The sequence below is a fragment of the Eulemur rufifrons genome, chromosome 9 (assembly GCF_041146395.1).
Source record: "Eulemur rufifrons isolate Redbay chromosome 9, OSU_ERuf_1, whole genome shotgun sequence".
Lineage (NCBI taxonomy): Eukaryota > Metazoa > Chordata > Mammalia > Primates > Lemuridae > Eulemur > Eulemur rufifrons.
The window spans coordinates 35,555,236-35,579,192 of NC_090991.1; the positions used below are offsets into that span (position 1 = coordinate 35,555,236).

The following is a 23,957-nucleotide window of genomic DNA, read 5'->3' on the forward strand; positions in this document are numbered from 1 at the left end:
TCCTCGGCTTAAGCGATCCTACTGCCTCAGCCTCCCGAGTAGCTGGGACTACAGGCATGCGCCACCATGCTCGGCTAATTTTTTCTATATAGATTTTTAGTTGACCATATAATGTCTTTCTATTTTTAGTAGAGACGGGGTCTCGCTCAGGCTGGAATATTTTTTTTTTTTTAATTTCTATAATAAGATACCACCTAATGTCACAATTTAAACTTACTGCCCCAATTCATGGATTTCAAAAACACGCTTTTTACTTCTAACGTTAACTCCTCTTTTACACTTCCAAAGATGTCAATCGGTACAATAAAAAATCCAATCATCTTTTTTTTTTTTTTTAATATATGAAGGGTGTCCCCTCCATATATTAAGTGATGGGCAGGGGGGTTCTGTTTCCTTTTTTTGTTGTTGTTGAGACAGAGTCTTGCTCTGTTGCCCCGGCTAGAGTGCCATGGAGTCAGCCTAGCTCACAGCAACCTCAAACTCCTGGGCTTAAGCAATCCTTCTGCCTCAGCCTCCCGAATAGCTGGGACTACAGGCATGCGCCACCACGCCCGGCTAATTTTTTTCTATATATATTTTTAGCTGTTCAGATCATTTCTTTTTCTTTTTCTATTTTTTTTTTTTTTTTTTGAGACAGAGTCTCACTTTGTTACCCAGGCTAGAGTGAGTGCCGTGGTGTCAGCCTAGCTCACAGCAACCTCAAATTCCTGGGCTTAAGCGATCCTACTGCCTCAGCCTCCCGAGTAGCTGGGACTACAGGCATGGGCCACCATGCCCAGTTAATTTTTTCTATATATATTTTTAGTTGGCCAGATAATTTCTTTCTATTTTTAGTTGAGATGGGGTCTCGCTCTTGCTCAGGCTGGTCTCGAACTCCTGACCTCGAGCGATCCACCCGCCTCAGCCTCCCAGAGTGCTAGGATTACAGGCGTGAGCCACTGCTCCAGGACTTTTTTTTTTTTTTTTTGAGACAGAGTCTCACTCTGTGGCCCTGGGTAGCATGCAGTGGCATCATCATAGTTCACTGCAACTTCAAACTCCTGGGCTCAAGCAATCCTCCTGCCTCAGCCTCCCAACTAGCTGGGACTACAGGTGCACACCACAAGGCCCAGCTAATTTTTCTATTTTTAGTAGCAACGGGGTCTCACTCTTGCTCAGGCTGATCTCGAACTCCTGAGCTCAAGCAATCCTCCCGCCTCAGCCTCCCAGAGTACTAGGATTACAGGCATGAACCACCACGCCCGGCCCCAATCAACCTTTAAATGAAACCTGTTAGAATTCACTATCATGCCATCCTCAATTTGTGTTGCCATCTAGCCTGAAAAGAATTTCTGAAAAAAATGTTTTGAAAAATTCATGTTACTTAAATAATCCATTTTCCTTGTATCAAATTAACAAACAATTCCTGCTAATATCTAATACATTACCATGTCCACCCTCAATGGCACAAACCAGTCTTCCACATATTTCTCATCTCTTTGGAAAAGTAGGAAACGGGTAAGGAGAAGCATGTCACTGCTTGTTCTATCCCAACACTTAAACTCACTTCTTAATAAATAATCATTTAAAAATCTGTACTTTTTAAAATTTTTTCCCTGAATATGTATGCTTCCCAAAATTATAAATCCATTACGCCAACTAATACGATAAAGAAACAAATGATTTTTTTAATGTTAGTCTTTTCACATAATGTGAACTCATTCATCGCTAGGTCCTTCTGCCTGAAGGTTTGCCAAGTCACAAGACACACTACTGTTTACAATCCCTCCCATCTGCCTCTTGCCAATATATATCAAACACTCTAGTCACTTGGCTTAAACCATAGTCTCCCAAATAACCCTCCCAAATCCCAATTTAGACCCAAGATGCACTCACTCTGATTCACATTCTTAATGGAAAAATTTTAAATCACCTGATTTTCACAGGGATAAGTTCTGCCTTTTGATACAGACAGACCGTAGAGTCCTCATGTTTTCACATCAGTGCCCCAAATCTAACAGTATACTTTTTAATTCTGTACTTTTAGACAAATTTTCAATCCAAGTATCAACCCTCTTGGCTTTCAAAGATAACTGCCAACTTTCAATTCATTCAAATACCAGTCTACATTTCTTTTATTTCATTGCTACATACACTCTGTTTTTTAAGGCTGAGGCCTACTGATTTTCCCCCTGGCTGCAGTAGGAAAAGAAATGAAACAAAATATATTTATTGCCACTTTTTTTACAGATAATTATTAAACAGCTCCCATTTTTCATTACAGGCTTCACATTAACACATCATATAACATGGTATCATAAATGCCTATTGTTCAGGACCTTTGTAGGGCATCTATATTACTGTCTCCAAAATCAAACAATACTTCAAATAATGCTGAGAGAGGAAAGAGGGGAGTATGATTCACCAAAAATTGCAATGAGGAGTAATGGAATATTTTCACCAGTGATATGTTAAAACTAACAGCTTCTTTCAGAAGACTGTACTGCTAAGCAACCACCGCTGTAGCAATAAATGCATCAGCTTTAAAGGCTGCAAAGCTAGGAAGATAGGAGGAAAAGCGGAGATGGGGTCCTAGGGCAGCTTCTCTAAAGGTTAGGCGAGAACAAAGTCACTGCTGCACTGTCACTTGAGGGGAAGGGGGAGGGGGCGGATCATCTTGGAAACCCAGCCCCTGGGGTGGAGCAGGCGGGGAGAACTCAGCAAGGCTGCCTGGGATTAACATTCTCGTTCTCACCCTCTCCCCCCTTCTAGAAGCTCCCCTCCTCGCTCCAACGCGGCGACTAGAGTCCCAGATGACCGTCCCTTCCAATCTATTCCCCGTGGGGTGTAGGGAGAACCAGAGAAAAGAACTGAGTCAGGAGGCTGACACTGAACGGGGACTCCCATGACCCCTCCGGCCTTCCCCAACCCCCTCCAGCGTCTCTCAGAACACTACCAACCTCGGAAGGGTCGGGGGTGGAGGGGTAAGCCCCGCAGAGGTGTGCTCGCCCGGGAGGGGCGCACGCGCCAGGACGGCCGGCTCCCGGGCGCTCCCGCAGCGCGGCCCCGGCCCCAGCTGAGCAGGGCAGAGCACGCCGGCCCGGCGCCCCGCGGCCGCCCAGAGGGGCGCGCCTGTCCCCTGAGCCGGCATCCAAGCCCCAGCCCCAAGGCCCACCCGCCCTCCCGGCAAGGCCCCCAGTCCAGCCCGCGGGCGCGGCCTAACTGCTTGCCCAGCAGCTCGCTCCCGGCGCCCAGAGGTCGCCGTACCTGGGCGGCGGCCTCCAGCTTGCCCTCAAAGGTGAAGTCCAGCAAGTCGGGCTTGAGGCAAAGGCTGTAGTTGATGGGGGAGACATCGGCAGGCAGCCGCTCGAAGGGCCTCTTCTCCGGCATCGCGGCGAGGCCCAGGCTGTGGAGGCGGCGGCGGCGGCGAGAGGAGCGGCTGAGGAGGAGAAGGAGGAGGGAAGGAGGCGGAGGGCCGAGGAAGAGCAGGCGGCGAGCAAGGGAGGGGGCGGCGGCTGCCAGCCACATTCACCGAGCGCGGGCGACTGCCTGAGGAGAGCGACCGGGGGAGCCTAGGGGGCGGGGGAGAGACCCAGCCAGAGCGCTAGGGGCCGGGAGGGAGGCGTTGCGGGCGGGCGGGCTGCCTACGGGGAAGGGGGCGGAGGAGAGGGAGGAGGAGGGCCCGCTAGCGAGGGAGGGAGGGAAGGAGGCCGCAGCAGCGGCGTGCGCGGCCCCGCAGGCCGGGCGCGCCCCCACGGAGTGCGCGCGCGCGCCGGGGCAGGGGGCGGAGCGGCGAGGGCGCGGCCCGCGGGGCAGGAGGGCGCTGAGTCGCAGGCGCCGGGCGTGGGGCGTGGGGCGTGGGGCGGCTCCGGTCGCTGCACCTGTCGGCGCTGCCGGGCAGAGGGGGCCGCCTTGGAGCTGGAAAGAGCCGGGAAGCGCTGGAAAAGCAGAGGCAGAGGCGTGAGGGTCCCCTGAGCCGCCCCGGGAAGTTGAAGCCTACTCAGCTGGTCAGTTCAGTCAGGCTAGCATGCTAAAATATCATTTCAAAGCAAAACCCAAAACTGGATTCTACCTCTGGATCAGCGGAAAGCCCTGACTTGAGGCTCTTTGGCCCTAATTCCTGTTTTTTTTAAGAAGCAAATTCAAGAAATGATTTGAAAAAATTTTTGTCATAAAACCTTTAATAATTTAGGTTTCGTCAACCACTGAGATTTGCACCTTTGAGAGAATAATTTCAAAGATTAGGAAGATTTTTGTTTCCACAATTTAAAATGTTTCACCTTTTTCCCATTTTCATCTTTGTTTCTGCCTTTTTTAAAGTAAAAGACCCTTCAATTATTACGTCCTCTTTAAAGGTGAACTATCAGTGTGGCTCCTTCAGTTCTGTAAATATCTGGCAAACTGAGATATGTATATATTTAAACATTTAGATGAGGTGTATACTTAAATATATTTAAATGAGAGATATATTTAAATGAGGCATATATACATTTAAAAGTGACAAGAGCAAGGAGATTTATCCATAATCCCCATATTCCTTTGTAGACATTTCTCAAGTAGGAGTCCTTAATTTCCAGGACTCAATGCAGAATGTTATACTGGACCAGTGCTGTCCAATAGAAATATACTGTGAACCACAAAGTAGTATTAAATTTTCTAGTAGCTACAACACAAAAAAGTGAAAAGGAAACAGATGAAATTAACACATCTTATTTAACCCAACATATCCAAAATATTGTCATTTCAACATGGAATCATTATAAAAATATTAATGAGCTATTTTACTTATTTTTTCATACTGACTTTGAAATACAGTGTGTATTTTATATTGACAGACATCTCAATTCTGACTAGCCAAGTTTCAGGTGTTCTATAGCCACATGTGGCTAGTGCCTATTGTATTAGGCAGCACAATTTTGGACACTGGGCCTGCCCTCTTAGCTTCTGAATCCTACATACTTTTTAGAAACTGGTTAGTTCAGTAACAATTGAGATGTACTTTGTGCAGGGCCCAGTACTGAGAATAATAACATAATCAGAATAGCGTAATCATTCCATCATCTGAAAATAAACAACTTTAAAAAAATAACAATAGAAAATTGAATAATTTTAAAAATGTAAAGAAAAACTAGAAGAGCAGACTGAAAAGCTGTAATCCTTTGAAACTAAGATGTGAGTTGGGGCCTTTTGTTACATGGATGCATTTCTATGACTTCTTGCTCATAGAAATAATAATAATAATTTTTGTAGAGATAAATTCTTGGTCTGTTGCCCAGGCTGGAGTGCAGTGACACCATCATAGCTCACTGCAACCTCCAGCTCCTGGGCTCAACTGATCCTCCTACCTTAGCCTCTTCAGTCCTGGAACTATAGGCACATGCCAACACACCTGGCTAATTTTTTGTAAAGATGGGGTCTTGCTATATTGTCCAGGCTGATCTCAAACTCCTGGCCTTAAGCAATCCTCCCATCTCAACCTCCCAAAGTGCTGGGATTACAGGCATAAGCCACCACACCCAGCAATGATAATTTAAATAACATATAATAAGAATTTAATCAACTATAATTAAATATTTATTGGGTGCTTTCTAAACACTTTTCATGTTATTAGTTCATGTAATCTTCTCAACAAATCTGTGAGGTGGACACCATTATCCCCTTTTTACAGATCACAAAACAGACCCACACAAATTCAGTGACTTGCCCAAGGTCATATAGCTAATAATTGGCAGAGCTAGAGTTGGGACCCCAGCATGTTTTTCTCTCCTGGAGAATTTTGCAGCAGCTTCCCTATTTTTCTAACTCTCTGTTGTTTTTTTTTTAATTAACTAATTTTCTTTTTGAGACATTGTCTTCTCATTCTGTCGCCCTGGCTGGAGTGTAATGGTGTCATGATAATTCACTGAAACCTCCAACACGTGGGTTCAAGCAATCCTCCTGCCTCAGCCACCTGAGTAGCTGGGACTACATATGTGTGCCACCACGCCTGGCTAATTTTTTCTAATTTTAGTAGAGACAGGGTCTCGCTCTTGCTCAAGCTGGTCTCGAACTCCTGAGCTCAAGCAGTCCTCCCACCTCAGCCTCCCACTGCTAGGATTGCAGGCGTGGTTGCTGTGAGCTAGGCTGACACCACGGCACTCTAGCCTGGGCAACAGAGTGAGACTCTGTCTACAAAAAAAAAAAAAAAAAGTTAAGAAAGAAAAGAAAGGAAAAAAACCAATTAGTCATTCTAGTCAGAGGCACTTTTCATTTTCAGTTTTCAAGCACTGGCCTGAGAGTCTGAAGACACAAGCAAATAGTTTCAATATCATCACTGACTTTATGACCTAGGACAAATCTTATCATTTCCCTGCCTTAGTTTCCCCATCTGTAAAGCAGATATGTATATAATGCATGCTTATCTCAGAAAAAAGTGTTCTTTCATCTGTGGTTTGAGAATTTCTTTAAAAGCCTATCATTTTCTTAATGTCAGAATAGTCTTCATAGCAGGAGTGGTAAAGGATTTATAGAGAAAATTTAAGTCGTTGAAAGAGATGTTTTAAAGCAAAGAGAATATAAACGAGTTGGATTAGGGAGCCAAAATATTCAGGCAGGCAAGAAATCCTGGCTGTGTGAAACATTGAAAGGGGAAGAGAAAGATGTGGAGAGTTTAGGAGACCATTACAAAATCCACATGTTAGGTGAAAACAAAGCATTATAGTTACTATTTAGCCTCCCTAACTTAGAAATTATGACCTTCAGGATGGGTGTGGTGGCTCATGCCTGTAATCCTAGCACTCTTGGAGGCCAAGGTGGGAGGATCCTTTGAGCTCAGGAGTTCTAGACCAGCCTGAGCAAGAGCAAGACCCCGTCTCTACTAAAAATAGAAAAAAGCCAATCAAGTAAAAATAGAAACAAAAAATTAGCTGGGCATGGTGTCTCACTCCTATAGTCCTAGCTACTCAGGAGGCTGAGGCAGGAGGACCACTTGAGGCCAGGAGTTTGAGGTTGCTGTGAGCTAGGCTGATGCCACAGGTCTTTAGCACAGGCAACAAAGTGAGACTCTGTCTCAAAAAAAAAAAAAAGAAATTTTGGCCTTCAATGTCAATTTCAAGCATGGAAATTATAACTCTAATTCTGCTATTATGAGTCTTACCTGTGGAATATGATGAAGGGGTTCCAAGAGCCAGGAACACAAAAAATTGGAGAGCAATCCATAGGAAACTGATGATGCCCTGAGGTCCCCGCCTTGACTCTTTTCTGCAATTTCAAATGGCTGTTGGGTTGACAGTTGGAAAGGTGGGTAGATGGAATTTTGCTAGCTATCCTGTGTTCTTCATGATTAATTAATAGATTAATTTCATATGCTTTAAAATGTGTACCATATACTGTAATAGCAAAGACAGCAGAGAATAGCGGTTCACTGCATAGATTCCCGAATTGGAGTGCCTGCATTCACATCGCAGCTCCACAATGTAGTAACTGTGTGGTCTTTGACTAGTTAATCTCTCTGTGCCCAAAACAAGAATAACAATACCTACTCCTTAGGGTTATAATGACAATTATGCAATTTAATACATGGAAAGTACTTATAATTGCATCTGATATCTAGTAAATACCTAATAAACATTTTTACTATGTTCTAAAAAATAAAATAAAATGTATACTATACTAATGGATAACTACATATGATATAATAATATGTGAGATATATAGGGATAAATGTACATAGACATAAAGATAGATTTCGTGAGGGTGGCAATGTGACATTAATTATTAATACATCCGACTGTGGCCAAAAGAAAGGTCCTATCTAGTCAGAAAGTGTTTTATTTCTTTTGGTATCTTTCCATCAGGAAGTTGAAAAAGTCATACATTTCTACCTGTCTTACTTCCTTTCTAGCTCCTTTTTTTTTTTTTTTTAATACTTCTGCTTCCCTTTTCACAACACAACTACTTCTTCAGGTTTAGTTACCAATCCCAAGTGACTGGTAGCTACATGATAAACCCAGCCCCTTTGCTGGTGATCTTCAAATCGAGATGAGCTTGTTTGGCTGTGTCCTCATATGAAGGGTTAGCCACCAGGACTTTGCAGAGTATGAGTTAGGAAGCCAACTCACAGGAGAGGGTGAAGCCAACACCCTGTGCCGCAGGCAAGAATGCATATGTCTGTGTCTGATGTGTGGGTCTCTGGAATGCTACTACAACATTTCTCCTGGAATCCCAAGCCTTTAAAGGTTAAAGTGTTCTGGAGCTGGCATGCTGGAATTGAGTTTACAATGATGTTTGCCTTGACTTCCAATCCAAAAAATTACTGTGGGCTCAGGTTGAATCAGACCAGTGGAGTAGCCAAGAGGATTAGACATCTCAGCAGCTTAGCAGCATTCAGAGGGCCTCAGTTTCTCCACCCTTGGCTCCATTTCTGTTTGCTTCTTAAATCCCTGACAAGAAGAATTGACATTAGAATTAGTTCTTATTCAATATCTGATCCTATGCTTAGCAAAGAGAATAAGCTCCACCTAGGTTAAAGGGTGGGGTGAAGAGAGGAGACATTAAGGCCTGCCAACCTGGTAGAATCACATCTCATGGGGTGTGATTTTATGAGAGCAATTTGCCTTACAGTCTTAGCCACATAAATAACTAAGGATAAGAATCTTCTGTTGCCAGCCTCTCTACAGAGTTTGTATAGGAGTCAAGATTAATAAACACTTAAAAAGTGTCCGGGGAGCTAAAAGTTGCCTCCTGACCTGCTTATTCACAGGACTGAACCAAAAGTCATCATGTCCCCAATAAACAAATAATGCTAGAGCTGAAGAGAGACTATAAGGTAAGCATCTGAGACCCTTTCACTTTCAAATATTATGCATTTTCTAGGAAAATAATCTTGGGTTGGAGGCTAGCCTTTGGGATCTGGTGCCTTTTTTTTTTTTTTTTTTAAATAAAATCTAGATAGTAACATCTCTATATTGGTGAATTGATTCAAGAAGAAGCCAAGGAGACAAAAAGCAATTCAAACTGTTCATATTCTTTAGCCCTGGGAAGCCTGCACCAGCAGGTTTCTGGATATGGTCTATTTTAGTTCAAAGTGCGATCACACTGTGTAAAATATACATTCACTGAGAATGAGGCATAGCACAAATACCCTACGGACCTGACATCAGGAATTAGGACAGGTCAAAAAAAAGACAAAACTCTTTAGGCAAAAAGGCACAATTTAAACTATTTAAGAGAGATTTATGTTCTTCTTGCCCCAAACCTACAATAGCTATGAAGTGGAGGCCACAGTTTTAGCAACTATGCATCAGGAAACCCTGAACTCTTGCTATGCCCTATCCTGATGTGTCTCAGTGCCAAAAGATGCCAAAATATGTCATCTTTGTTTAGCCCTATGTACTTTTGCTAAAGTGATTCATTACTGTCTTATCTCAAGGTAAGAGGATATCAGTAGATGCAGGGGAGGGTGACAGGATCAAAGGAATGGAGGAGGTGGAGGGGAGAAAAAGGAGTCATTATTTTATAGAAAGTGCTATTATTACTGTTGACAAGGTAAATAACTTTCTTTAGCTTATAAGCCCCATCCCCTTTTATTTTTTCCAGAAATTAGAACAATGAAGTTCTATCCAGATTGAGTTCAGACTAGAGTTTTACAAGTTGCAGTTCTGAAAGCAGCCACATGCTTCTCCTAAACAAGGAATTAAAGTGGTAAAATCTTTATGGCCTTTGTTTTCCATAACTTTTCTTCGCCTTCAGGGTAAAAGGGTAGACAAGCCCAGTATGCCATGTTTCCGACACTAGGATTCATAACTTACATTTTAAGGATAGCCAAAGTAAGTTGGAAATGAGTTCCTACTGTTTTGTTCTTTAAAATTGTTATGGGGGCTTCAGATAGAAGGGGTTCAGAAACTGACATAGGACAGAGATAGATGCAGTAATTTGCCCAAGGTTAACTACAAAGCAATGACTAAAACGATGATGAGAAGAATTTCTACTCCCAGCCCTATTTCCTTTCCAAATCAAATATCCTTGCTGTCTAGGTAACTGTCAGAAAATAAATATTGCAATATTAGGCCCGGCGCGGTGCCTCACGCCTATAATCCTAGCATTCTGAGAGGCCGAGGCGGGAGGATCGCTCGAGATCAGGAGTTCAACACCAGCCTGAGCAAGAATGAGACCCGTCTCTACTGAAAATAGAAAGAAATTAGCTGGACAGCTAAAAATATATAGAAAAAATTAGCCAGGCATGGTGGCGTATGCCTGTAGTCCCAGCTACTTGGGAGGCTGAGGCAGGAGGATTGCTTGAGCCCAGGAGTTTGAGATTGCTGTGAACTAGGCTGATGCCACGGCACTCTAGCCTGGGCAACAGAGTGAGACTCTGTCTCAAAACAAACAAAAAAAAACAAAAACAAAAAGAAAGAAATTATATAGACAACTAAAAATATATACAAAAATAATTAGCCCGGCAGGGTGGCGCATGCCTGTAGTCCCAGCTACTCGGGAGGCTGAGGCGGGAGGATTGCTTGAGCCCAGCAGTTTAAGGTTGCTGTGAGCGAGGCTGACGCCACGGCACTCTAGCCCAGGCAACAGAGTAAGACTCCACCTCAAAAAAAAAAAAAAGAAAACAAATATTGAAATATTAGGGGACCACACATGCCCTAGTTTTTACAGGACAGTTCTGATTGCAAATATCCTCCATTGTTATCACAAACCATGTAAATGTCCTAGAAATTCCAATATTCTGGCATTTGAGTTTAAAGAAAATGAAAGAAGAATTGTACGCTTGGGAATCAAGGCAAAAAGGGCACTTGATAGCTGGTATCAAGGCTGGGTAACAGGAAGGAGACAGAAAGATCTGATTGCCAGAATAACCAGGCAGCTCAAATGAGGGTAACAGAATCCTGTGCTGCAGAGCATCAGCTGATGCTGAAAAGAATGCTGTCTCCATGAGTGCTTCAGTCAGGCTCACAGCAACACTGCTGTCTTCAACCCACCTCCGGTGCACTCAGACTCCAGCTTCCATTAGACAGGCTTCCATCCTGGAGATATAACATAGTCTGACAAGTCCTATAAAGCCAAACAATGGGGTGATACTTTAGTGAAAGATGTGGGGGATAACTTCATTAGAAAAAAAAAATTCATTCAGCATTTTTGAAGTCTTCAAACTGCTTTATAAAAGCAAGTCTGTTCATTCTTTACTGGGAACAGCAAAGTCCTAGTTCTCAAGTCCATATGGTCCTAGGCTCTTAGCCCCTACACAAACAAACCCTAAATTTAGAGATCCAAATAAAGTATACTCTTCAATTAATCCATTACCACTCTGAATAATTGGAAATATATTTAAATGCTTTTCACAGTGTGAAAGAGACAGAATGGAAATCCACAGACTAGAAGAAAGGTTCAATTCTCCTTTTACCATGATCATTGCTAACCTTTTTTTTTTTTTTTTTTAACAGAGTCTCGCTCTGTTGCCCAGGCTAGAGTGGGGCTAGAGTGCCGTGGCGTCAGCCTAGCTCACAGCAACCTCAAACTCCTGGGCTCCAGCAATCCTTCTGCCTCAGCTTCCCGAGTAGCTGGGACTACAGGCATGCACCACCATGCCCAGCTAATTTTTTCTATATATTTTTAGTTGTCCAGCTAATTTCTTTCTGTTTTTAGTAGAGACGGGGGTCTCACTCTTGCTCAGGCTGATCTCGAACTCCTGACCTCAAACGATCCTCCCACCTTGGCCTCCTAGAGTGCTAGGATTACAGGCATAAGCCACTGCGCCCGGCCAGATCATTGCTAATCTTAAAATTCCTTGTAATAAACCCTAAAGGCACGTTCTCATCAGCCAGGTTGGGGCCCCTTGTTCTGCAGAGTAATGAAGGGGTTAAACCAAGTAACTCTCTCCAGTACTAGGGTTGCTGGATAAAATACAGGACGTCAAGTTAAATTTGAATTTTGTATAAAATGAATAGCTTTTTAGTACAAATATGTCTCAAATATTTCACAGGACATGAAATATACTAAAAATATGCAATAGTTGGGGTACTAAATATTAAAACTCTTCCTTTCTTATCTGAAAATCAAATTTACTTGGGCATCCTGTATTTTTTTTCTCTCTTTTTTTAGGAGCTCTTTATCGTCAGCAAGCATCCTGTATTTTTATTTGCTAAGTCTGGCAATCCTACCAGTACTCTGCTTTCAGATCTTGAAGATGGCAGCCAATAGCTTTTGAATTGTCTGATTTTATAAAAGGGAATTTTAAAATAGCTTTGTGTGTTTGCAGAAATCTTTTTCTAGAGAGTTGACTGACATTCTGTAATGTTTAATGATTTAGGCTATGAAACTTCCAAAAGGATTCTCTGGCTCTCTTCTCATTGTCTTACACCCCAGGGTATTCACCTTAGTGGAAAACAGCATAGGTTAATATCAACTGGCTCCTTAAAAATCAACTGTCTCTTCAAATGTTTCAAATACTTTAGATACTATTTCCAAGATTAAATATCCATGTTCAGGATATGGTGGTGATTGTGCCATATTTTATAAGAGAAATTACTTTAAGAGTAATGTTGGCAAGAATATCTCAGGCAGCAGCCAAGGGCTGATACACCACACTGAGAGACCAATGATGGTTTTTTATTTCTTTCTGTTACCACTGTTACTATACTAACATACTTTCAGCATTTCTACTCACCTGAAAATGATGCAGGCAGACATGATAGACCTGATTCTGCCACTCCTGTAAATATTAAAGCTTAAACATTTTAAAATAGGAAAAAAACCACTGTGAAGAATGGTCATGGGATTTTAATCAAGAAGTATCCCAACAGAGCCTTACATTTTACCTTAACCCAGAGGAAGGAAATCTTTTCCATAATCCTTAATAATTTGGTTCTTTAGAAAAATCATCTCTTGTTATTTTTACTTTTTTTTTCCTTTTTTCTTTTTTTTTTTTTTTGCTGCCTTCACTTGTTTATTAAACATTTATTGAGTGCCTAGTGTGTGTCACTCAGTGGCTAGTAAATGGCAGAGCCAGTGCCAGAACCCAGGTCACCCTGACTCAGAACAGGCACTCTTTCCTAATCAACACTTGGTCTTCCCATAATCTCTTTCTGGAAACCACAGGGCTGATGTAATTTAACCCAAAGAATGGCTAGAACAAGACAAGGAGGAACAGAGCTCGAATTCCCATTTAGCTCCTCCTTAAGAGATGATGCACAAATTAGCCCACTCAAGAGCTGATGAGTTTCCATCATCTGTTTTGTTTAAATATTAAGAGCTATTAAAAACATTACTTTCCCGTGATGGGCGTTGGAATCTTCTGGCTTTCCGCCAGCAACACCCAAATCCTTTATCTGTCTCTAGAACCAAGAACGTGTTAATTTCTTCATCTATAAAATTAGGTGTTGGATTAATCTTGGAAGTTCTTTTTAGCTCATAAATTATATTATTCTAATAATTTTCTGTGGAAAAAAGTTATTCTTGGCTGGGCGTGGTGGCTCACACCTGTAATCCTAGCACTCTGGGAGGGCGAGGCGGGAGGATCGTTTGAGCTCAGGAGTTCGAGACCAGCCTGAGCAAGAGCAAGACCCCGTCTCTACTAGAAAAAATAGAAAGAAATTAGCTGGACAACTCAAAATATATAGAAAAAATTATCCGGGCATGGTGGCCCATGCCTGTAGTCCCAGCTACTTGAGAGGCTGAGGCAGTAGGATCACTTGAACCCAGGAGTTTGAGGTTGCTGTGAGCTAGGCTAATGCCACAGCACTCTAGCCCAGGCAACAGAGTGAGACTCTGTTTCAAAAAAATAATAAAAATAAAAAAAATAAAGACTGCTTTCTCTTTTCTGATCTACCTTTTCTAGACTTACTGTCCTTTTCCCTTGATACATTGCATTCTTTTTCTGAGTCTCTCTCTCTCTTTGTTTCTCTCTCTCTCTCTGTTCCTTGGGTGTGAACATGACCCCTCCTACTTTTGTTTCCATGGTCATAGTCTGTGTCTTTCTTCTTTTTCTCTCTTTCTTCTCTAGATTCCTCCAGACTCTTCACTCTTCTTTTTATATCTATTCCCTATGTTCATCTCTATAGAAGCTACCAGACAGTCATTGAGCCTGGAAGCATAGACTATAGTTTATTTAACCCCCTTGATTATTTCTTCTGATGTTTATTCAGTGAAAATCAAAGATAAATGATCTGAGACAAGTCATCACAAACTCATTTGCAGGACTTCATACAAACTCTGCATTAGCACTGCATGTTGCTACAGGTTGGAACAGCATTCCTAATGCATGGTAGGCATTCCTAATGAGGGACAATATAGTAACTATATCATGTAATATTATTGAACACAGCAAGTATTATATCCATAAGCCTTTTATTATGTATATTCACCGATTTCCAGATTTCATGGCTGCTTGTAGTTGATCAGTGGATTTTTTCCCCTTGCCTTTTCTCTTTGTATTATCCGTATTTCTTCATTAGTATGCTCCTCATTAGAACTGGCCCATGTTTTAAGGACTTAGCTTTGAAGACAGAACCAAATGTTCAAGTGGTGTTTATTGAGAACCAGAAGTTTCAGAACAGCTAAGTTCTATTTTGGCCCATCTGCATTTCTGTCAATGACCAGAATTTCTGTCCCAATTAAGAGGAGAAAGTTACTCAAGAGAGGCCCCTTAGCAACACTCAGCATCCATTTAAAAATGGTGTCTCAGCCATGGCCTTGTTATTTTTCTGATACAGTCTGAGAAATTATTAAAAACAATAAAAAAAAACCTCTACAGAATATTATTTCCTAAGGGCTTTAAATGTTTATTATTCTTTTCTTTCCTTTCTCACAATACTATTGAGAGAAAAAAATTTATTATTCCTACGCATAAATGAGAAACTGGACATACAGATAGGTTGTGAATTTCTAAAGCCCTGTTGGAGCAGATCTAAAACCAGAAACTGGGTCTCTCTGCTGACTGGATCTCTTGTCCGTGGCTTTTTATCCTGCAAGAAGCTTTCTGGTTAATGTAGAGGATGTGGCTTGCTTATTCATTGCTCTTGGAAAATGAACTTCTCTCTTCCTTCGTCCCTACCTCAAAAACACACACAAGGGAGAGCACACTTTCACTTGTACTGAAGGCTGTGCCTCCCCCTGCAAAAAAAAAAAAAAAAAAAAAAAAAAGAATGATACCCTCATTTCAATAAATGCGCAAGAGAGAAAAAAATGAATCCACAGCAGGCTGCCACTTGGAATGGCTCAGGTGATAGCCAGCCACCTAGAGGCAGGGAAAAGGCTGCGGTCACAAGTGATTTCAGTGATTTTTCCCACCGCTAGCTCCCATCACAATTTCCAGAAAAGCTGCCAAGAAAAAGCAGGAATTAGCATTTCACAAAACCCCTCCCCACCCCCTATACACACATTGTTATGGATCTTGGAACTTTTCCTGACTGTTCTTTGCCCTCATACCTTCCTTTCCTCTACCATTCCTGATAAACAGGCAGAGTTTACTTACCTGCAGATGAAGAACTCTGTACTTTTGGAGGCACTGCAGGCCCTTCTGCCAGCAGTCCTTACTGAGTTATCATTTCTTTCCCCAATCTGGATTGTTTCCTCAAAGCCAAAACCCCAGTCATGCACTCCTTATCCCTGCTCTCCCTTGTTCCTTTCTCCTCTTGCCAGCTCTCACTCCAAACAATACACTCAGGTCTCTAGCTATCCAGGCACTTACCACACTTAGGTAACCGAGACATTGAAGTGCTTATCTTCATTTGTATAACATGTGACTAGTTTGTTATACTCCAACACAGTGGGGCCTGACAGCACAGTTTCTGGCCTATTGTTGGGACTCAATAAATGTTTGTTGAATAGAACTTGCCTAAATTGGCCTCAGGCACCTCCTGGATTTCACAGTGTGCTGAGTTCCAGGGAAAACTAGACTGACTGACTAGGAAAGGAGCCAACTGCTCCTTTCCTGTCTGGAGGACCCACCCAGAGACCAGAAAAGGGAAGCTACACCTTTGCAGAGGGAGAGGGCATGACTGATGTCCCCCCTTGGCCTGTGATCCCACCCCATACTTTCTCCTCTGCCATAGGCTAAGACAATCCTGGAACCTGTTTTTTCTAGACTGATTCAGGACTTTTTTACAAGACAGAGCTGCTAATAGAACAGGCAGTGGGCTAGGCAGGGATCAGGATAGACACCAGAGCCTGAATTATTTCATGGGGATCACTAAGAAAGTTACATTGGAATTTGATAAGGACCTAAGTAGACTCCAAGAGAGGTGACTGTAGGAGTTAAGAGTGTGGTCTCCAGGTTCAAATAGCATCAGTGCAATTTTTAAACCATGTGACCTTACATAAGTGACCCCATTTCTCTATACCTCAATTTTCTCACTCATAAAATGGGGATAATAATAGTACCTGTATCACAAGATTGTTGAAAGGATTAAATGGTCTAATACATGTCAGTGCTCAATATTGTCGTTACGAAGGAGAATGGCTTTCAGATGGCAGCAAGTTTACTATGTTAAGGTTTGCATTGCAAATGCAGGGCTGGAGCAGAGTTAAGTTGGAGAGTCTGGAGATATAGAATTACTTTGTATAAAATGAATGAGAAGAATTTGGAGTTCAGGGTAGAGAAGAAATCAGAGGAGAGAGTGAGGAGGAGAAATGAGAAGGGGAGAAAGGAAAAATTAGAAGCAATTTCAAATTTCCAGTAGTAGAATTGTAAAGATATCTTTAAAGGACAGATATATTTAATTTGAAATTGCTTATGTTGCTGAGATCTAAACCACTACTAAAGTGGTATAATTCTTTAGAGAGCAATTTGGCAAAATCTATCAAAATAAAAATGTAAATATCTTTTGACCCTTTCATTGTATTTCCAGGAATTTATCTGACATTGGTACTTGCAAACTGACTCATGACCTCTTTGTAAAGTTTGGAAACTACCTAAGTGTCCATCAGTATGGTATATCTGTGTAATAGAATACTACATAGCCATTAAAAAGACTGAGGCAGAGTCATACATATTACTTATGAAATAACAGCCAGGCTGAAAAGGGGAGTTACATCCTAGGCAAAGCACCAAGAGCCAATGGGAAGAGCCACGCCAAAGTCCAAGCTGGAGGCTGAACACTTTTTTCAACTAAACTCAAAGGAGACTGATCAATTAATATTGACAAAGAGAGGTGACTCACTGTCCTATTAAACATTAAAAAAAATCAAGAACTTAGATGATATAGCTAGGAAAGATAATTAATAGGATGAATGATAGAAGATTTCAAATTATCTTTTTAAAAACTTAAAAAAAATTTATGTTTAGTTGACAATACTTGTATATATTTATGAGGTACAATATGATGTTTTGATTTATGTTTATAATGTGGTCAAATCATCTTGACAGATTGGAACAAAGTGCCAAAATTAATGAGATGAAATTTAATATGGATAAAGGGAAGACCTACATTTAGGTTTAAAAAAAAAAAAAAATCAATTGCGCCAGAAGGAGTAAGACTGGCTTGACAGCATTTTATATGAAAAAGGTTTAGGTCTCACCAAACCCAGTGCAGTCCCAGTTTCATGAAAAGACATACCATAAGATCCAGAGAGATAACAGTCTCACTGTGTTTTGAACTGAACAGTTCTGGCTGTCCCATATTAAGATATTGAGGAAACAGAGTATGCCTAGTGACAGATCACATTGGAAAAGGATCTAGTAACTTTACCAGGTGAGAAAGAATTTGATAGAGTTTAGAGATATTAAATACGGGGAAGAGAAGACTAAGGTAATAAATAATAGCTGGCCTCAAATGGTGGATTGTCAAGTATAAGGCTGACAATATGAAATTGCCAATATTCAACGATTTTGATACATAAAAATGGCAATCATTTGGTTCAAACCAATAGAAGACGGGCCAGGTGTGGTGGCTCACGCTTGTAATCCTAGCACTCTGGAAAGCCACGGCGGGAGGATCACTTGAGCTCAGGAGTTCAAGACTAGCCTGAGAAAGAGCTAGACCCTGTCTCTACCAAAACTAGAAAAAAGATTAGCCAGGCTTGGTGGCACAGCCCTATAGCCTCAGCTACTCAGAAGGCTGAGGGGGGAGGATCACTAGAGCCCAGGAGTTTGAAGTTGCCGTGAGCTAGGATGACGCCACTACATTCTACCCTGGGCAGCAGAGTGAGACTCTGTCTCAAAAAAAAAACAAAAAAAAAAAGAAGAGGGTACAGACTTATGTAATGCTACAAAGGGCAAACCAGAATCATTGAGTGAAAGAGGAAAGTAAATATTATGTCAATGTAGTAAGGAATTTGTCACAATCAGATGCTCAAAGTGGAATGAGCTGCCTTACAAAGATCAAGGTTCCCTGTTTCTAGGAGAGCCTAGGTAGAGCTGGGGGACAGTCTTTTGGGGGTTTTAGAATTTTCTGCATTCAGTGGGAGACTCTCCATGATCCAGCCTGCATTTGCAACCCAGCTAGCTGGACGCCACAGAACAGGGACCATACAACAGCCCACTTAAGAAACCCTACCCATCCGTGTTCTCTTACACTGCCGTGTCTTTGTGCATGTCAATCCCCTTGCCTAGAATTTACATCTCTCTATGAGACATACTGCAGATTCCTACTCATCTCGCCAGACTCATTTCAAGTGTGGCCCTCATCTGAATTCCCCAAAAGGTCTGTCATCTTCTCCCTTATACCACCTTGTACCTTGTGTTGACTTCTATAGCAGCTCTCTATTGTTCTTTTGCAATATTTTGTGTACTTTTATCTTTCCTACCAAATGTGAGCTGCTTGTGGACCAGAAACATGCCTCTTTCACCCTTATATTCCCATGATTGGAACAATATCTGCACATGGCAAATAAGAAATATTCATTAAATGAATGGGGTTAGATATTTTGACTTTATATATTTGTAACATCGAAAAAGTTACTATATGTGAATTTTCAATCAAATATTAATTAATTAATGCAAAAATAATGTTGCAAGCTTGGCGTGGTGGTGCATGCCTGTGATCCCACCTACTCGGGAGGCTGAGGTGGGAGGATTGGTTGAAGCCAGGAGTTTGAGACCAGCCTGGGCAATATAGCAAGACCCCACCTCTAAAAAAATGCTTTTTTTTTAATTAGAAGGGAAGTACATAAAAACTAAAGAATAGAAGGAAAATTCTGAGGCGGAACAGGCAGGACAGATAAGTATATGTGAAAGATTAAGGAATAAGGAACAAAAGAAATCCTGGCTAAGGGTTACTGGAAGGGAGAAGTGCAGCAATGCTGTGCCAGGTTTTTAGGCCTACTGAATCTGATTTTCTTTTTCATTTTGTTGTGAGACTAAGTCTCACTCTGTTGCCCTGAGTAGAGTGCTGTGGCATCAGCCTAGCTCACAGCAACCTCAAACTCCTAGGCTCAAGCGATCCTCCTGCCTCAGCCTCCCGAGTAGCTGGGATTACAGGCTCGCACCATGCCCGGCTAATTTTTCTATTTTTAGTAGAGACCGGTCTCGTTCTTGCTCAGGCTGGTCTTGAACTTCTGAGTTCAAGCAATCCTCCTGCTTCGGCCTCCCAGAGTGCTAGGATTACAGGCATGAGCCACGGTGCCCAGCCTGAATCTGATTTTTCTTTCAGACTATGGAGCTTGGGCTTCCAGCCCTGTAGCTTTCTTCTGCCCTCCCTATGGCTTCCTCTCCCTTCCTCCCCTTTAGGCAGCCCTTCTGGAAAATCTGAAACTCTTTCTCTTTTCTTCCAGATGGGGAGCTCTGGCAGAAAGAATGTTCTGGCCTGTGTGCAATGACTCCGTTCTCTCTGCCAAGGGATAAAGCTAAAATCTGCTCTCCTGGAAACCAGCTCGTGTCTTTAGGAAGCATGACCCTAGTTAGGGAGAGATTGAGACCTCAAATAAAGGAAAGGTAAGAAAATAATATTCAGCATCCACTGGTACAGTGGATGTTAGGATATCTCACAAAGATATTAGGATCTTGAACACCAACAAATGATTTAAAAACGGAATCTCCTGTCTCTGAGATCTAACTTCAGGATCACATACTACATTAGTTTTCTTTTGTTTTTTAAATTTTTTTTTGTAGAGGCCAGGCACGGTGGCTCACGCCTGTAATCCTAGCACTCTGGGAGGCCAAGGCAGGTGGATCGTTTGAGCTCAGGAGTTCCAGACCAGCCTGAGCAAGAGTGAGACCCCATCTCTACTAAAAATAGAAAGAAATTAGCTGAACAACTAAAAATATACAGAAAAAACTAGCCGGGTATGGTGGCGCATGCCTGTAGTCCCAGCTACTCTGGAGGCTGAGGCAGAAGGATTGCTTGAGCCCAGGAGTTTGAGGTTGCTGTGAGCTAGGCTGAGACCACAGCACTCTAGCCCAGGCAACAAAGTGAGACTATCTCAAAAAAAAAAAAAAAAAAAATGTTTTTTGTAGGGACAGCGTCTTGCTCTGTCACTCAGGCTGGAGTGCAGTGGCATGATCATAGCTCACTGTAACCTTGAACTCCTGGGTTCAAGGGATCCTCCAGCCACAGCCTCCTGAGTAGCTGGGACTATAGGCACACTACCATGTCTGGCTAATTTTTAAAATTTTTTTTGTGTAAAAATGGGGTCGCGATATGTTGCCATGAGGGTCTCAAACTCGTGGCCTCAAGCGATCCTTCCACTTTGGCCGCCCAAAGCACTAGGATTATAGAAGTAAGCCACTGTGCCTGGCCTTCTCTGGACCTCAGATAACTCTAAAGTGTTTTTGACAACCTGTCTACGAGGCAACAAACATATATCTCACATTTTGCACAGGACAAATAGTGAAAGGGACACATATGAAGCCTAGAAGCATAATGCAATTGACTTCCTATTGAACCCTCAGAAATTTGGCAATTATAAGAACTTTTTTAAAGTCCAGAAAGCCTGGAATATTTTTGTGCCCATTAGTGACTAGGCTAAGGGAAAGAATGGAATTCGGGGTGGGGTTAGGAAACCTGAGTTATGGCCCTTGAAAGGTCCCTGACTCACTGTGTGATAATGGCCAGTTACTTCCTGGCTCAGTATTCCAGTCCCTTCCCCACCTTCCCAACAGCCCCTTCCCCTACCCAAGTAGAATAAAACAATGATTTTATTCGTTCTTGAGAAAGTTAAGCATGATTGTTTCTATAAGGAAATCTGGAAAATAGCCAATCTCTTAGTGTAGCAGTGTAAGATGATTTTGTTCATTTTATAACCAATGTAACCTCCTGGGTGGTACATAAAACCATGAAGCCTGTAAACTTTGGCTGTTGTTGGGACCCTCAGATGGGAATGAAATAAATAGATAGTCTGCTGTCCTCTTGTATCTTCTGTCTAGGATGACACTGTTGTGTTGCTAACTGAGGGCCCTGTAGAGATACTTGGGAGATAACTGGGTAACACCCAACTAGGTCAGGGAATGAGTCAGAACTCAAGGACTCGATACTAACCTCTCCCACTCCTGCCAGGAAACCTCTGGGTGAGACAGAGATGAGAGAGGAGCTGAGGGGCGGGCCTCACGGCTGCCTGCTCTGAGGCCTCTGGCTTGCGGTTTCACCCTGGTTTGCCCTGCAGCAGTTGTAACGTGTCTGCTGACACGCAAGCCCTGGACACGCTGTCCCTCCCCCTTCCCAAACTTCTGCTCACTCTCAGAAACAGATGGCACGTTGCACCCCAGGAGTGACTGCTGGGGAGATGAGAGGAAAAGGGCAGAACAGAGCTAGGTAGGAATGAGGCACTTCGGAAAACACAGAGCCAAATACCACACAAGAGACTTTTCATCTAAAAGGTGAGCAGGAAGTAGAAGCTAAACTCACCTCTATGGAAATCACGATAAAAAAGGACAGAAGAATGACATGGCTGGGCTGATACAGATGATAGAACAGGACTGAAGGACAAGGCTGAGGAGTGTCCCCCAGCCCTACCCTGGAAACCTGAAAGACTTAAGAGGAAAATGGCAAAAGGTTACATTTGTTGTTTGGAGGCACTCAGCACCTGCAAATCTGTCTCTCTTTCCTCAGAACCTCAATTTCCAGTTTGTGACAGACCTTAGAACTCTCCTTTGGTGCAAAAACAGTTTTAGGCACCTATAGTCTATCAGTCACATGTTTCCTTATATTATTTTACTTAGTGCTCACAACAGCTCCATGAAGTAAGTTTTATTATCCCCATTTCCCAGATGGGTACACTGAGACACAAAGGCATTAAATTGCTTATAGAGTTTGGAAATAGTGGAGCAAGGTCTATATCAGTTGCCAGAGCCCCCATGGATTCCATTATACTAAGTTGTCTTTAATTTGAAGTCAAATCAAAGCAAAATGATGCCCAAATAGTAGAGACTTCTTAAGTCTTCCAAGGAGCAGCAAGAAGCAAACCAGGTAATGAGCAGTGAATAAAGATCTCTGAATCTCTCAACATAGGTATTTAAAAAATTCTGGAATTGTTGGGTTTGTGCAGGCCTCCCTGCAATCTGAGATCCCAGTGCAGCCTTGGTACCCTCTAGTGGAAGTTTCCTGCATTCACACAGCTTCCCTGGCTTCAACCCCAAGAGTTGGGAAGCAAGCCCTCACCCAGGTTTGGAGACCATCCCCAAAAGAATGGTCAGCTGAAGATATATTTTTGTATGTCAGAGTCCATGGGGAGGGTAGAGAAAGGAGTACAGACTAGTGAAAATGTGTACCAAACACTTGGTTCCCAAGGGCTGCCCCCAAAAGAGTCACTGTCAGTACATACATGAGCTCAAGGCTTTGTGCCTTACTAATAGGGGCTCAATACACATCACACGGGACTGTGGGCTTTTAGGGCTCTAGAGAGAGACTTTTTATTAAATGGGGAAAATTATTGATCAGAGATGCAAAGTGACTTGCCCAAGGCCACAGGGAAAATCAATGTTGGCAATGGTGGTACTAGAACCCATGTCTTCTGCCTCCCAATCTAGAGCTCTTTCCACCATATCACACTTTCTTATTTGTTGGTTGATTGATTTTAGCCATAAATTGGTATGCATATAAGGATATGAGGGTTGCAGGTATAACCAGGGAATTGTTTCTGCCTTCATCTGCCCACAATCCATACACTTGCATTCTTTCATTCAACACATTTATCGAGTGCCTATTATTGCCAAGCACTACTCTAGGCATTGCTTTTCAAATTTGTGGACACTTTTACCAGGTACTCTAGCATATGAGGAGGGGCTCCCAGGCTCCTGGAACCGCATGCCTACAACTTTCCAGGGCACTCCTGGAGCTTCTTCCCCAAGTTTTCAGTGCCAAGTTGTTAGATTTATGTGTGTCTCCCTTCCCCCATAGAGGTAATCCCTAGGAGTGGAAGTGGGTTAGAAACAGATTACTCTGATCCAAGGGCTTTGCTCTCTCCTCCCTAAACATGGTGTGGGGCAGTGGGGGGGACGGGTGTGGGGAGTCACAAATAGCCTGAAATTCCCTTTTAGGATTATTGCTTGATTTAGCCAGCTGGGGTGAAAGTGGAGGAAGAAGAGGTGAGGGATTAATTCTAGACCAAGCTTGAGCAGTGGGATGCATAGGCTTTTGTTCTGGCTGAGCCAGGATGAGCAATAGCTTACTTCACAATATCTTCCTAGACCTGCCTGTAGAATAAGGAATCTAGGGCAGGCAGAAAGAGGTAAAGGAGAGGCTTTGTCCCCAGCAGCAGGGGTGAGTGGAAGGCTGGATGGGAAAGAACAGCAGCTAAAAGAAGAAAGTCCTGCAGCACAGAATAAGGAATTACTTTTGGGCCGAAACTACCTGCCTTTCGGTGGTCTTAGCTTCAACAAAGGTGAGAACTCTTCTCTAGGGGAAGAGAGCTAACATGCAGTGTTTCCTGAGGATTTCCAGTACATATCCCCATTAGGAGCTCTCTTTAGGGACACTGCACTGGGGTGGACTCTGGGGACAGGGTATCATCTGTGTCCAGCACAAAGGGCAGTTACACCTACCAGGATTCTGCTGGGCTCTCTGTCTCCCTTTTCAGGGCTGTCACAGGGCTTGGATATAACTAACCACAGTGGGAGCATG

At 42.6% G+C, this 23,957-nt stretch overlaps 1 protein-coding gene across 2 annotated transcripts in view; it reads right to left on the reverse strand.

Annotated features, from left to right (window-relative positions):
- NPEPPS (aminopeptidase puromycin sensitive) overlaps positions 1-7,251 on the reverse strand; it is an 88,912-nt gene extending 81,661 nt beyond the window's left edge. The window contains exons 1-2 of one of the 2 annotated variants that reach the window (XM_069482426.1): positions 7,115-7,251; positions 3,247-3,418 (exon numbers count right to left, since the gene is read on the reverse strand). In XM_069482426.1, coding sequence (XP_069338527.1) covers positions 3,247-3,418; positions 7,115-7,176 — 234 coding nt within the window. In that variant the 5' untranslated portion in view covers positions 7,177-7,251. Of the gene's footprint in view, positions 1-3,246; positions 3,686-7,114 lie in introns of those variants that run through there. The other variant, XM_069482425.1, reaches the window with a different exon arrangement.
- Positions 7,252-23,957: the final 16,706 nt, after the last annotated feature.